This window comes from Clarias gariepinus, chromosome 25, assembly GCF_024256425.1.
Source record: "Clarias gariepinus isolate MV-2021 ecotype Netherlands chromosome 25, CGAR_prim_01v2, whole genome shotgun sequence".
NCBI lineage: Eukaryota > Metazoa > Chordata > Actinopteri > Siluriformes > Clariidae > Clarias > Clarias gariepinus.
In genome coordinates, this window is record NC_071124.1 from 22966018 (window position 1) to 22979612 (window position 13595).

The 13595-nt window shown below is 38.9% G+C and overlaps 1 protein-coding gene across 2 annotated transcripts in view; it reads left to right on the forward strand.

Annotated features, from left to right (window-relative positions):
* The window catches only part of pex5lb (peroxisomal biogenesis factor 5-like b), a 52996-nt gene that overhangs the window by 11995 nt on the left and 27406 nt on the right, over window positions 1–13595 (forward strand). Inside the window, exons 2-3 of one of the 2 annotated variants that reach the window (XM_053486095.1) lie at window positions 6098–6190; window positions 10728–10839. In XM_053486095.1, coding sequence (XP_053342070.1) covers window positions 6098–6190; window positions 10728–10839 — 205 coding nt within the window. The remainder of the gene's footprint in view (window positions 1–6097; window positions 6191–10727; window positions 10840–13595) is intronic. The other variant, XM_053486096.1, reaches the window with a different exon arrangement.

Genomic DNA, 13595 nt, shown 5'->3' on the forward strand with positions numbered 1-13595 from the left:
AGAATGCGTGTATCCTGAACGCACAATTCATGCTAATTAGCAAAGAATGTGACCCCGAGGAGCCAGTGCTGACCTTAAGGGTAAAAGGTCAATGCAGCTTCTGGACTCGTGTTCACATCAGCAAGCATCGCATCACTAACGTCATGGCCAGTTTGTCTGTTTGGACTGCTGAGGTTCTTGTCGAAACATCTCAACGAAACAGATGTTTCACAACAGAATGAGAAACACATGAGTCTTGGACATACGAGGTGGTCTTAATATACCCGTAATATAACTTTATTTTAGAAGCTGTAACCCTCCTTGTTTCGAGCAAAGCATAACACGGAAGGTGCGTTCCGATTGGCCTGAAGGACACTGCGAAGTTCACTGCACAAGGTGTTAAGTGTGATTCCAAACCGCAGGGAGCAAAACTGCTCAGTTTAAAGGGAACTGAAAAAGGTGTGGGGAACAACTGAACAATGGGTTTTCACTTCACTGGAAAAAGGGAATAAAAAAATCTCCCATCAGTCATTGTGTCTTGCTGGAGTGTGAAAAAAATGGAGTTTGATAAAGGATTTATGTATTTATTATCATTATTATCGATGACGACATTATATTGATATCACACAATAATTAAAATTTTATTTATATCAAGAAATCCTTTGTATTATATAGATTAGCTAGTAATCTGTAAAAAAAAAAATCTGTACCTCTTGTAAATGAACCTATAATTAATGTACAGTAGTTTATGTTTTGAATTAGTATAATTTTTTTCATAAATATTTTTTAATAAATATTCATGTCTATAGTGTGAAATTTCCACTGCAGCAGTGACAGGTACTGAATCTGAGGTGTTTATGTTACCATGGTGACGCACAGAGGAAGTGACATCCGCGATGGTGACGTTGCACGGTGTTCCGAATGGTGGAATTCTGTTGGGGGAAGTCCCCTTCCCTGTACACGGAGGAGGGAGTAGGGAGCACCCTGTGAAGTACGCTTCATTATGCGTTAATCGCATTAGTTCCTTTTGTCACGTGATCGGTGAAGCGTAGCAAAGACACTGAGAGGTTTGAATGTGTTTGCAGGGTTGTTGGAGAATGTCAATGCCAAGGAAAGGACATTTACACTCCAGTCAGTCCAGTCACTTCGGTCACTCTTGCAGTGATTAATGACGTGTATGTCACCTAATGTCCATGATGAACTCTGTGAAACTGGACGTTATGTAATTTGTACGTTGTTCTAACACCAAGTTATATACAGAACTTAACAGAACTATGGGTTACTATAGGGCAGGCACTGCGGTGAAGCAAATAAATAACATTACAAAAAAAATTACAAAATAAAAGTTGCACGAGTGATTTGTATACATCACCCATGTAGGCTATGTGTGCTATGATAGAAAGATGGACTAACACTACTAGAGGAGGAAGCTGATGATAGTTCTTTCTTTCATTTTATCAGTGAAGCAAAGAGATTTAAAGGTGTCCAAAAGGATTTTGGAGAATGTTGTAGACAAGAAAGAAATGTTTACACACTGTTCCTGCTGTTGCAGTCACACCAGCAGTAATAAATCACAGATATGTGTCAACTTGTAGGTCGTACAAATGGGAATAAATACAATGGTCACCATTGGCCTTCAGGGGTCCCAGTTGGACTACAAAGGTTCCTAGATGGATGGATGGATGGATGGATGGATGCGTCAATTAAATTTATGCGATTTGGATGTTGGGGGAACACCTGTTATATAGTTATTAAACACTGTGCGGGATACTGTAGTTCAGGTGATGTGGTAAAGCAGAGAAATAACATTACAAAACTTAAATTATGCATACAAGAAACATGAGATGCACAGGATGATGCCGAGCTGTGGTCATGTACCAAAGTGAAACTGAAACTAGGAGAGGAAGAGGCAGATGATGCTGTCAACTTTACTTTGCATAGATTAGAACATTTCTCATGATCTTCAACAATCTTTTCGATTAAAAATGTTTTGTATGCAACGGAACCTTTCTTTGATCTGATTTGAACGCAACTACTTTCTGTTGGACTCAATACAAAATCACAATCACAGCATGAGTTTCCGCCAAAGACAACTACAGGCTGATTTATCCATTGTGACAGACCTGGACGAGGTGGAGTTATAGCGTTTTGGAAAAAAAAATCACACAAAAGAAAGGATGCAGAAAATATTCTCAATCAGCCACACTTCTTGCTTCATTAGAAAAAAAGAAATGGAGTTATCTCATTTTACTGTCAAACATTTCATTTACAAGAACAATCCATAATTGACAATAATTTCTAGTAATCTCAGTGTGAGGTGTGGTCCTGCTGAGGAATAAGACACTTCTGGAAAAGTTAAATAAAGTAAAAGGATATGCTAACAATAACCCACTTCATCACACCACCACATTGTTGATTTTTTTTTTTGCTATAACGGCTCGGTCTATTGTGTTTAACTCCTGCTTAATTCCAAGTCAGCAAAACGTCCTTTATGAATTTTTATCATACCTCTTTTGTGGCGTTCTTTCATAGGGAAAATGTTCCTGCCAGCTTCATATTTTTAATTCAAGACGAACATAATGACAAAAAGGAAAGTGTGTAGAAAGTGACATGAGGGGAAAAACAGCCCCAAAATTTTAAACATCGCACATTTTCCCTGAAGACACGCACACATTATGAAGTGCTCTCCTTCTTTTCTGTCACTGAATGCTTTATGCGTCCGCGGTCCCGTCAGAGCTGAGTAAGTGCAGGTGTTGAGCCTCAGGTGATAAAGATATGCTGCTGATGCTAGCATTCCGCACGCTGCTTGCGCTAGCGGTTCCTCTCAGCGGTAGCAGCGGCCTATTTTCACACAAATAAACACAACAACCATCGTTGGAACATATCAAATATTTTTGCTAGCAAAACCGCTGCAAGTTTCCATCTGAGTTTCAGACGATATATACTGTGGTTTGTTGCCTGCGAGTATGTGATACAATTTTTCAAGCAAACGATACGGTTCTTTGACCTTAAACTAGTCCAACTCATCCATATTGTCCAATTCGAATCTAATCTAAACAGATCATTTTCTACAGGACCGGCTTACTTCTTCAGCTTCATCCCTGCACATTTATCTCCGTTTGCTCTCCTCCGACGCGGCCAGAACCTCGTTACAGTTCTCAGCTTGTGCTGAGGAGTACTGGCTGTATTCACTGCGTCCGTCAGCTTTATTTTTAGTTCTGATGAGACCGCAAAGATGCTGAAACACTTCGGAGCGAAGCTTTCTGGGTGTGAAGAAAAGGTCAGACGTGAAGGCTGCTCCGGGGAGGGATCTCGAGGATTCGAACAGGGCCGTGTTTGTTTGCAGCGCACGCGGTTAAACGGACGGATCATCAAACACGGAGTAGGACAGGAGCACGGGGTGTGAATTCAAACAAACGTCTTTTATTTGAAGTTTGGGACGTTTTCCCAGTGACCCGGCTGCTCCGGCTTTGAAGTCTGGTTGACTTTTAAACCTGCAAGATGACAGAAAACTGCCACACTGAAAACGAGTAGTTCACGTCAGTGTAGAGCTGTAAAAAAACAAAAACAGCCCCATACGACATGTGGAAAAAGAAACCGAAAACGGCACCCATGAGTGTAAGTCATTACAGTTCACACATGCTGCTGAAAAACAATTTTTATGATTGCAGCAGCAGCGGGAGCTTTCATCCAGGTGTGCAGGCGAAGCAAGGGTGAGAATATGAAGATCACATGCTGCACTGTGCTACTGCCAAGAGACTTCGTTAAATATGGATGCGTCTGCGATATAAATGGGTCCACAGGGCAAAAGAAAGTCAGCGGATTCGAATCCTGTTTGTCACGAGGCGAAGGGAACCTGTGTTTAAAAATAGTGGAACAACATATAATAAGGAAGGTGACATAAACGCCATTAAATACTTAATAAAGACATTTAAAGGTGCAATAAGTAATTATTTATGTGGCATCTTTAAAGGTTAAACAGGTTGGATTGCTGTTTAAATTATTAAAAATTTTTCCATGAGGATTCTCATCTAACTTTAAGCTAAATAGCTAAATACTGTTCTTGCTATTTGACTGCAAAACTGAATTTAAGAGGTTAAGTGGCTAAGAGGGAGCGTCGTCTTTACTTAAACTATACTTGAATGTGGTAACGTACAGTAAAACATACAATATTACATTTGACGCCCCTCGAAATATTCAAGCTACATAGGCGTGTTAATAATTCATTATTAATTGATTTATTATCATTAACCAATTAAAAATATATAATAATCGATAAGAATTGTTTTGCATGATATTTTTTTGTAGTTCTTCTATCTATTAAATTTTATCCCCCAAAATTTGCCCCTTATTGTTTATTTTTATTATGTCTGTTTGAAATATTATGGATGAATTGATTTGTGTTATGTAATAATATATTGAGATTGTGACACTACTACTTAAAATTGATCTGTTAAAATTTTAAGTGAGAAAAAATGTCATACTGTTCTTGATAAAACTAGCGCTATTAAATCATTTTATTAAAGATTAACCGATTATTGACTGTTAACACATTCAGCTATCAGTTAAGAAACCCTTTATTGGTGCATCTCTTCTAAAATCTAAATAAAACAGCTTCCTAAAAAAGGAGAATAAACTGGAATGCTACATGGCACTGAAGTCTGTGAGGCACAAACAAATTAAACAAATTGCTTCTGGTTGCATGCGCGGATGTTCCGCTAGTCCCTGCTAAAGTGCTTAGCCTTGTCTGAGGGGATCAGGGACTGTTAAAAGCCCCCGATAAAGGCAGGCGGTGATGGACAGTGTCCATTCGACGTGACCCTGAATGGATCAGAGCCCGGCGGAAATCGTTTAATGCTGTCAGTGATGTTTCTCTGGCGTACGGCTTTGATACGCCAGCGGCCTTACTTATCGGAGTTTGTCATGTTTTATCTTGGGCAGGCAGTAAAGGATGAAGTTTCGGTTTGTAGATTTTAACTTTTTGATTGACAGATTTTTTTTTTAAATGTGATGGCATACACTTAGTGGTGTCAGATGTTTTTTTTTTTTTCCTTTTTTACAGACTAGACATGTGTTAATCTTAATTGTTTATATCATGATAATCAGAAAACATTTTATTACAAATTTGCAAGGTTTTAAGAGCTAATATGTACTTTAATGTACATCAGATGTAATGCATGGGTAATAATTGGACGAGTGGTCACATTAAGAAGATGTTTGCCAATAATTACTCAGTACGTCAAAAGATATTAAAAAACAAATAATTTATTGACAAACAAACATAAATTCCTGACCATGCAAAAAAATACCTATAATAATTTGCAGCCTTTTCCAATTAAGATAATTGCACAGGTCTAGAGCAGATTAAAAGCCCTGTATGATTCACATATGATTCTTTTATGTTTAATTTTTTTTTTTTTTATACGTGTCCCTTAAGGAGCTCTTTACACTTCTTGGGTCAAGTTAACATTATTATGGATACACAAACTACAATATTATTAAAAAAATTATTTATTTTAGTAAAAATCTCATATATTCTAGATTCATCACATATCAAGTAACATATTTCAAGCCTTTTTTTTATTTAATTTTAATGACTTACAGTACAGCTTATAAAAAAAGTTTAAGTAAATTAAAAGAAAAGAGTTCACTCATAGTCAGAATCACGAAAAAGAAAATAATGGGAAAAACCAAGCACAAACACTAAGTTCATATCTGTTAACCAAAATATTCATTTATTCATTTATCTGTTTATTTATATTGTAATTATTGTGATTAGCTTTAGCATAGAAGCAACATATTAAACTGGATAGCTAACGCTAGCTACCACACTGTACAGTATACACTCTCTGTTAAACTTGCTAGCTTAATTTAGCGATTGCTGCTACAAAAATAACGGCTAAGCAAATCCTAGCTTTGAAACTTTTGCTGCGAATCTGATGCTTAAAAATTCTGCCCGTGAGCTTAAACAGCCTGGATAACAATAAAAACAATCCTGCATGCCGAATATCATGATATACAGTAGTACAGTGTAAGTGATGATCAGCACATGCCTATTCGCGCCCATGCTAATTTAGCAGCACACTGACCCGGTTCACTGTTGATTTCACTGTTATAGGGGAAAGACTCGAGGGTGGTTGGCATGATGCTGAAGGAGTTCCCACGTAAGGCCTCCTCAGATGGAAACCCCCTCCTCACCATCACAACCAAGGTGGGCTGAACACACACACCCACCTGTTAGCTTCGGTGCCTTGGTTAGCTTTCTGATCTGAAATGATAGCATCCGCAGCTCAGCAGTGAACTGGATAAAAGTGTCTGCCAGCTCTAAGCAGCTATTTAAAGAACAGAGTATAGAATAATGTGTGGTCGGCATTCACTTTTCATGAGTTTATTTTCTTTTCCACGTCTCCCACGTCTCATCCACGGAGCCCGTAATTGATTCTTGGAGGCAGTGCTTCGTGTATGAAACATCCCCCAGAATCAATTACAGGCTGGAAAGTTCGTCCACGTTTGTGTGCTGAATTCTTTCAGAATAACTTGTTTTTATCGGTAACACGATGACATTGCTGTGTTAAATCTCCGCCTTCAACCTCTATGACTTTAAAAAGGGTGAAGTGTCAGAAAACTTATATGGACAGTTTGGGGTTTTTTATCCCATCTGCTTGGTGGCAAAGGGTCAGTTTTCAGGACATGAATTATGAGCTTTGCAATTTATCTGTCTTTGAATAGTGTGAACTCAGTATAGGTCGCGCAGTGTGAGAACATGACTAATGGATGTGGGGGAAAGCATAGCTTGTTAATGGATGGATAAGAAACTCCTAGAAAACTTGGCAGAAAACAGTGTCTTGTCAGGATGATTAAGATAATGAATTCTAATGAGTTCTGGGAGGTAAAAAGTGAGGCAGCAGTGACAACTTAAGTAAAATGGATTATTTATTCACTCACATTTACAGTATTTGGCAGATGCCAGTGTGACTTACATTTTATTGCATATCTGTCTGCGATGTTGAGTGTTAAGGGCCTTGCTCAAGGGCCCAACAGTGGTATTGGTGATGGGGTTCGAATCTGGGACCTTCTGGTCAACAGTTCAATGCAATGTAGAAAGAAATAAAAATCGAATTAAATTAGAAGGTGAGTCTAAACATTTGATTAGTGCGTATATCTATATATAATAAAACTGCATAGTTTATGTGTTTTTACGTTGAAGATATTTGCGAAAATAATAATTTGACGGGGACGTAAGATGAGTGATAGAACACATTAAGATGGTTTATGGATTTTTTTTGTCTGCCTGTTTGTCTGTTTTTTCACAGGTGTATTTGGCCCTAAAATATAGGCTTTAAAAAAATTACTTAGAAAAAACACTTAGTCCCAGTTTGACTCGAACGCCCCTCGTGTGACAAACTGTTTCCTTAATTACAGTTACAGATACAACCAGTTAAAGCACTTGACACATGTCAGTACCAACAGTTCCACATTGTAGGTTAAAGCCATATATGAACCTAATGTAGTTAACACTTTATGGGACACATTTTTTATATGCGCTATATTGTATTAAATAACCAAAAAAAAATTATTCACTCCAGATCTTTTGGCAGAAAACCGACCGTCAGTGTTCTGCCAGTATGCGTGAGTTAATTATCAATTTTTGTGAGTTATAGAGTGAGGTGGCAGTGGCAGCTCGTGTGAAAGCCGTCTTTATCCTGCATTTTTTTATCGCTCTCTATAGTTCACATACATTTCACTGGCAGATATCCAAAGGATGAGGAAGTGGGATGAGGCAATGGATCGATAGAGCTTCGAGACAGCGAAAGCAACTCATGATTTAAAGCAACATACACATCGTATTCTGTGTTTTGGAAAATAGATTTTCTTATCTATTTTTTTTTATTGACAGTTTCGTCAAAAGCCCATGTTGTTTTTTAGTATGTTGAATTACAAAGTCACAATAGAGATTTAAATAATCAAACATTTAAAAGCCTTTAATTGGATATTTATTACTGCGGTGATTAATATGTTTCAGCTGCAACAATACTTTAAACCTTAATTGATTAGTGATCATGGAAAAGATGCTGTGTTTCAGAATGGTGAAATTATTGATTAAGCAAAGAAAACAGCTAGGGAGATTCCTGAACTGATCGGAAAACATGGACTGATCATGAACTGATCGGAGATCACTTAAACACTGGGGGAAGTTGCATATATGGAATGGACTAAAATGGAGTAAAATCATTTCCACACACACAGCGTGATGAGAACTCACAGGATTGGGACTAAACAGCTGTGTGTCCATAAGGAAATCACTTTAAATAGTGAGACTAGTGAAAGGGTTCAGATTGCTGGGGAGCATAAACACTGGACTTTGGAGTGATGGAAAAAGGTCATGTGGTCTGATGTGTCCATATTGATTATACAAAAGTACACAAGGAAGGATGTAAAAGTGTTAAAATAAATAAAAAGGAACATTACTACAAGCTTTCATCACAAGCCGAAGACCCTGCATCAAATAGAAAGCCCTATCATCAAACACCCTCAAACAACCAGTTGGAAAATTTGATCAGACAGCCCATCAAGTAAAAGATGAACAAGGGCTGCATCTTAAAAAGGAAAGATGTACAAGTGTTGTTCAAGTCAAAGCAGGACTTTTGATTGCACAGACGGACGTCTCTTTCTTTTGCACTTGGTAACAATCGCTATCTGTGGGTTTTCGAGGATGAGGTGGTGGTCCACTCGCTAAATGATCATGGGAGTGACTGCAATTGGCTCTGAGCCACCTCGGTCCAGGATTGGCATTAACGGACGTTTAAATGTTTTATGCCAATAAGAGTCTCATCACCGTACTGTGTTTGAAGTCTTCTGTCAATGTTGATCGCTCTTACGCCTTCATTCACCAGAAATCCATCACGAGTCCTGGTTTGACTTGAACACTCTTATTGGCACTCCTAGTTAAGATGTGTTCTTACTGTATAATAAATTCTTTTTTTTATTTAAACAATAAAAAAATGCAAAAAGATAGAAAAATCCAACTTTTAATTGAAGTACAGTTATTAAATGGAAAAAAATTACACATTTCATGAAATCATGTGTGCCACAATTATTGGCGCCCCTAATGTTATTACTTCATACAATCACATGACAGCACTTAATCTCCTCCTACAACATTAGAGAATACAGATAGAGGGATCTTTGATCACAATTAAGTCAAGTCAAGTAGGCTTTTATTGTCACTTCAACCATATACAGTATAGTACACAGTGAAACGAAACAACGTCCCTCTAGGACCAAGGTGGTACATATAACATAAGTTAACAGGATAAATGAACAAAAAATAACTAACTAACTAACTAACTAACTAAGAAACCTAATTAGCTGGCTACCTGAGACAAGACAGAATGACATGACAACATAAATTAACAGCATAAAGTAACAAAGAACTAACTTGCTAACTTGGAGACCTAATTAGCCGGCTAGCTGGGACAGGACTGATTGACATTTTAAGTTAAACAGAGAACTATCTACGTTTTTATACAAAAGGAACAACATAAGGTGCACGTGCGAATGTGATCATTTTAGATCATCCAAAATCCTGGGTCCGCTCTCCTGCACTTCAGCTCACACCACAGGTTTTCAGTTGGAGCTTGATTTTGTGTCTGCCACATGTTTTGGGTCATTATCTTGCTGAAAGACCCAATGACGACCCATTTTCAGCTTTTCGACAGGTTTTGATTGAAAATGTCCTGGTATTTCAAAGAGTTCATGATGCCATACATCCTAACAAGGTTCCCAGGGCCTTTGGAAGAGAAACAGGCCCACAGCATCACAGATCCTCCACCATACTTTACAGTGGGCATGAGATGCTTTTTTTGCTTGATCATCTTTATTTTATGCCAGACCCACTTAGAGTGTTTGTTGCAAAAAAGCTCTATCTTAGTCTCATCTGACCACAGCACACGGTCCCAGTTGAAGTCCCAGCCAACTCCAGACGTAAAAGAAACAGAAGTAGAACCGCTGTCTGTTTGTATCTGCGGACATTCGTAACTCGAATGTTCGTAAGTCGAGGACTACCTGTATTGCGATACTGATTGTTTAATGGTGGTTAGCGCTGCATTTTTTTCCAACAGTCCAAACAAGTAGAAAGGCAATTAGGTTAATTGGTGTTTCCAAATTGCCCCTATTGTGTGAATGCGCGTGTGAATGGTAACCAGAGGTCCTACCACAGTCATACAAATGGCAATAAAAATACAATGGGTACCATTAGCCTCCACGGTTCTTAGTTGGACTATAGAGGTTCTCAGATGGATAGATGGATAAATAAATGGATGAATGGATGGATGGATGGATTATTTCATGTGAAACAGTTTACAAGGCTTTAAAATGGTTCACAGTGGTAAGTATTTGTTGTTCAACGTGATTTCGGTTGATCAGAAATGATGGTGTGGGCAGAGACATCCTGTGCCACGGTTAATATTTGATCAGTATGCATAAATAACAGCTTGTTTATCCTGATTTCACAGCTGCTGTTTGAATAAATGTTGAAAATTGTTTGTCAGACAGCCAAAGGAACCTCTGCGGAAGCGTCCATGTTAGAAATTGGCATGCGTTATTTTCGGTGTGCCAAAAACGTCTTGTGATAACAAGAATATTAATATTAATGACTGGGTTCGAGGATATTGATGTATACAGTAAGAACAGTATGACAGTATCAGCTCACTGTATATGTGTGTGTGTGTGTGTGTGTGTGTGTACAGCTGGGTAGCGAGCACCAAGAGAGCCGACCGTTGCTGAGCCCCTCCATCGACGACTTCCAGAGCGAGAGCAAGAGCGATGGAGCCACACGACCGGTCACCTCTAACACAGCAGGTTCCTCCTCACTCATCTGTTCTGCCTCTCTCTCTCTCTATTCATCATCTGTTTCTCCTTCCCCCCCTCTTTTTTTGTCAACTCATCCTATTCACTCAGTCACTCTGATTTTGTCCTCCTCGCCAGATTGGTCCAAAATCCTCAGTAATTGCTGGTGTGTCAGATTACATTGTGCTCACAGCAAGATAGGGTTTTTGCGTCTAAAGGCTGTTCATGTTACAGAAAATGTTCAATTACTTATATTGCCTTTCCGCTTTCTCATGCAAGGACGGGAAAAGTTCCAAAATACAAGTTATAATTTTGCAATTAAAAGGTTTAATCATAACACGGAGGCGAATTAGGTTCAGCAGTAAATACCTCCGACTTCTGACCACGCCTCGTACAGTACAGTACCTGAGCGCGATGCTGGTGTGGAGTGACACCAAACTGTGTGTGCTGAGATATCATGAAGTGTCTGAGCTTCACAACGGAGATGCGACTGTTTTTAGCTCTGTGACGTCCTTATATCTATTTTTGTAGTTAACAGTATCATACAGTGTCAACCACCACGTCGGCAACTCTGTCAGAGACGGTGAACGCTCCACGTGACGAGAGAGTGTGTGAAAATACAGATATGCAGTTTGTATGGTGTTGAGCTGAAGGCTACAGTTGTGGTGAGAAGCTGAGAAGAATTCAGAGCACAAGTCAAGTTCTTCTGATATTAACACAAGGTCCATACAAAAATATCCATACAGCACAACTAATATGTGATTTTTGTTCCTTAGTATGTTTTTCCTTTCGAAGATGCTTTTGGCAAAATTCTGGTTGGATATTTCAACACTGTTTCTGGCGGAATCAACAGACTCCCATTAATTAATTAATTCTGGACCTGACTTTTAAGCATTTTCCATAGTGTTAAGTCATTATGCTGTTGGAACACATGATTCTGTCCAAGTTTCAACCATCTCACTCATGGTTTAAGGTTCTAATGAAGTATTCTGAGATGTTCTTCTGAGACCTTCTTTATGATTCCATCCACTTTGTGCACATGAAGCTACCACCATCACCATGCTTAACATTCGGTTGGGATTGAATGACTCCCCACTTCTTTACTCGTCCAAAAACACCTTTGGTCAAAACCTTCCTCCATAAGGATGTTATTTTCTTCTTTTTTTTCCAGCTAGAAGCTTTAGTTAGGCTAGAAGGTGGAAGGTTATTGGAGCAGGAGCTTCGTTTTTTGGACAGCACCCTTTCTGTGATGTAAAACGAGATAGTGACACAGTGTTCCAGCAGCTTCCAGTTCATGGCAGGTCTGTTCCTTGTTGGTTCCTTGGTCGTTCCTGACCATCTGAACCACTTTCCTCTCAGCTGAGAGGGAACAGATTGGTTCGTGTAATTGTTTGATTTGATCTTAAAATCTGCAGTTGTTTGAGTGATGTGTTAGAACACCATCCTCTTTCTGAGCACTGTAATGAGCTCCTTGGACTCAAACAAACCCTTTTTATGTTGAAACAGAGAAGCTCTCTGGATTCCACAATCATCACTAACAGGAAGTTAGCAGTAAAGTGAGCCCAGCAAATTAAAAGACAATTTGTAAGTTTCAGTACCACTGAATTTATAATGTTGGTCAGTGAATGTTTTGTCTTTGTCTTATACTGTATGTATGAATGTCAATAGTCACCATTGGCCTCCACAGTCTCTTAGTTGGACTACAGAGGTTTCCAGATGGATTAATGGATGGATGGATGGATGGATGGATGGATGGATATATAAATGTTGCTTGTGTTTGTCAGAAAAACCCAAACTAAATTAAACCTTGTGCTCCAAATTCCTGGGGGTTGCAAAGCCCAGTTTAAAGAAATCTTTGAAAGCCCAATATTGCCATGACAATCATGCTCAGGAGAAGTAAGACCCTTGACTCCTACTGTATATCTTTCCAGGGGAAGAGACAGTGGACAAGTTCTCAGAATACAAATATCTTGGTGTCTATCTCAACAACAAACTGGATCGGTCACTTAACACAACGGCACTCTACAAGAAAGGATGGAGCAGGTTGTATTTCTGCGAAGGCTTAGATCCTTTAACGTCTGCAGCACTATTCCCCAGATGATCTATGAGTCCGTTGTGGCGAGTTTATTTTTTATGCTGTGGTTTGTTGGGGCTGCAATACGAAAGTGTCTGCAGAATTTTTACTGGACAGGGTTATGAAAAGGGCCGGATCTGTACTTTGTACTATGCATGGAGCTCGACTCGACTCTGTTGAGGTTGTGGCAAAGGGGCGGATTCTGTCCAAAATGAAATCGATCCTGAACAATCCTTCTCACCCGCTATTCAGTGTGCTTTTCTACCAAAGAGGCAAATTCAGCCGGAGAGTTTACTGATTACTGTTAAGTGTTCTACAGAGCGCCACAGAAGATCTTTAATACCAATGGCCATGAAATTATACAATTCTTCTCTGTAACGTGTACAATATGTACTGTAGGTAGTAACTGTCTGTAATAATACAATATTACATGATTACTGTATAATACGTGCTCCCTCAGTCGTTTACCAGCACTAACGGTCTGTAATGATACAATATTACTATATTACATTAATACATTATTCGTTCCCTCGATTATTTGCCAATACGACTGGGCCTTACCACTCTTCAAGTGCATTAGTTGTGCAACAGTCTTTCCTTTTCCCTTTTCCCCTTTTAAGTGCAATATATGCAAATGCTTTCCTGACTCACGTGTCCTATTAGTGCAACACGGAATTTACTGATTAATGCTTTT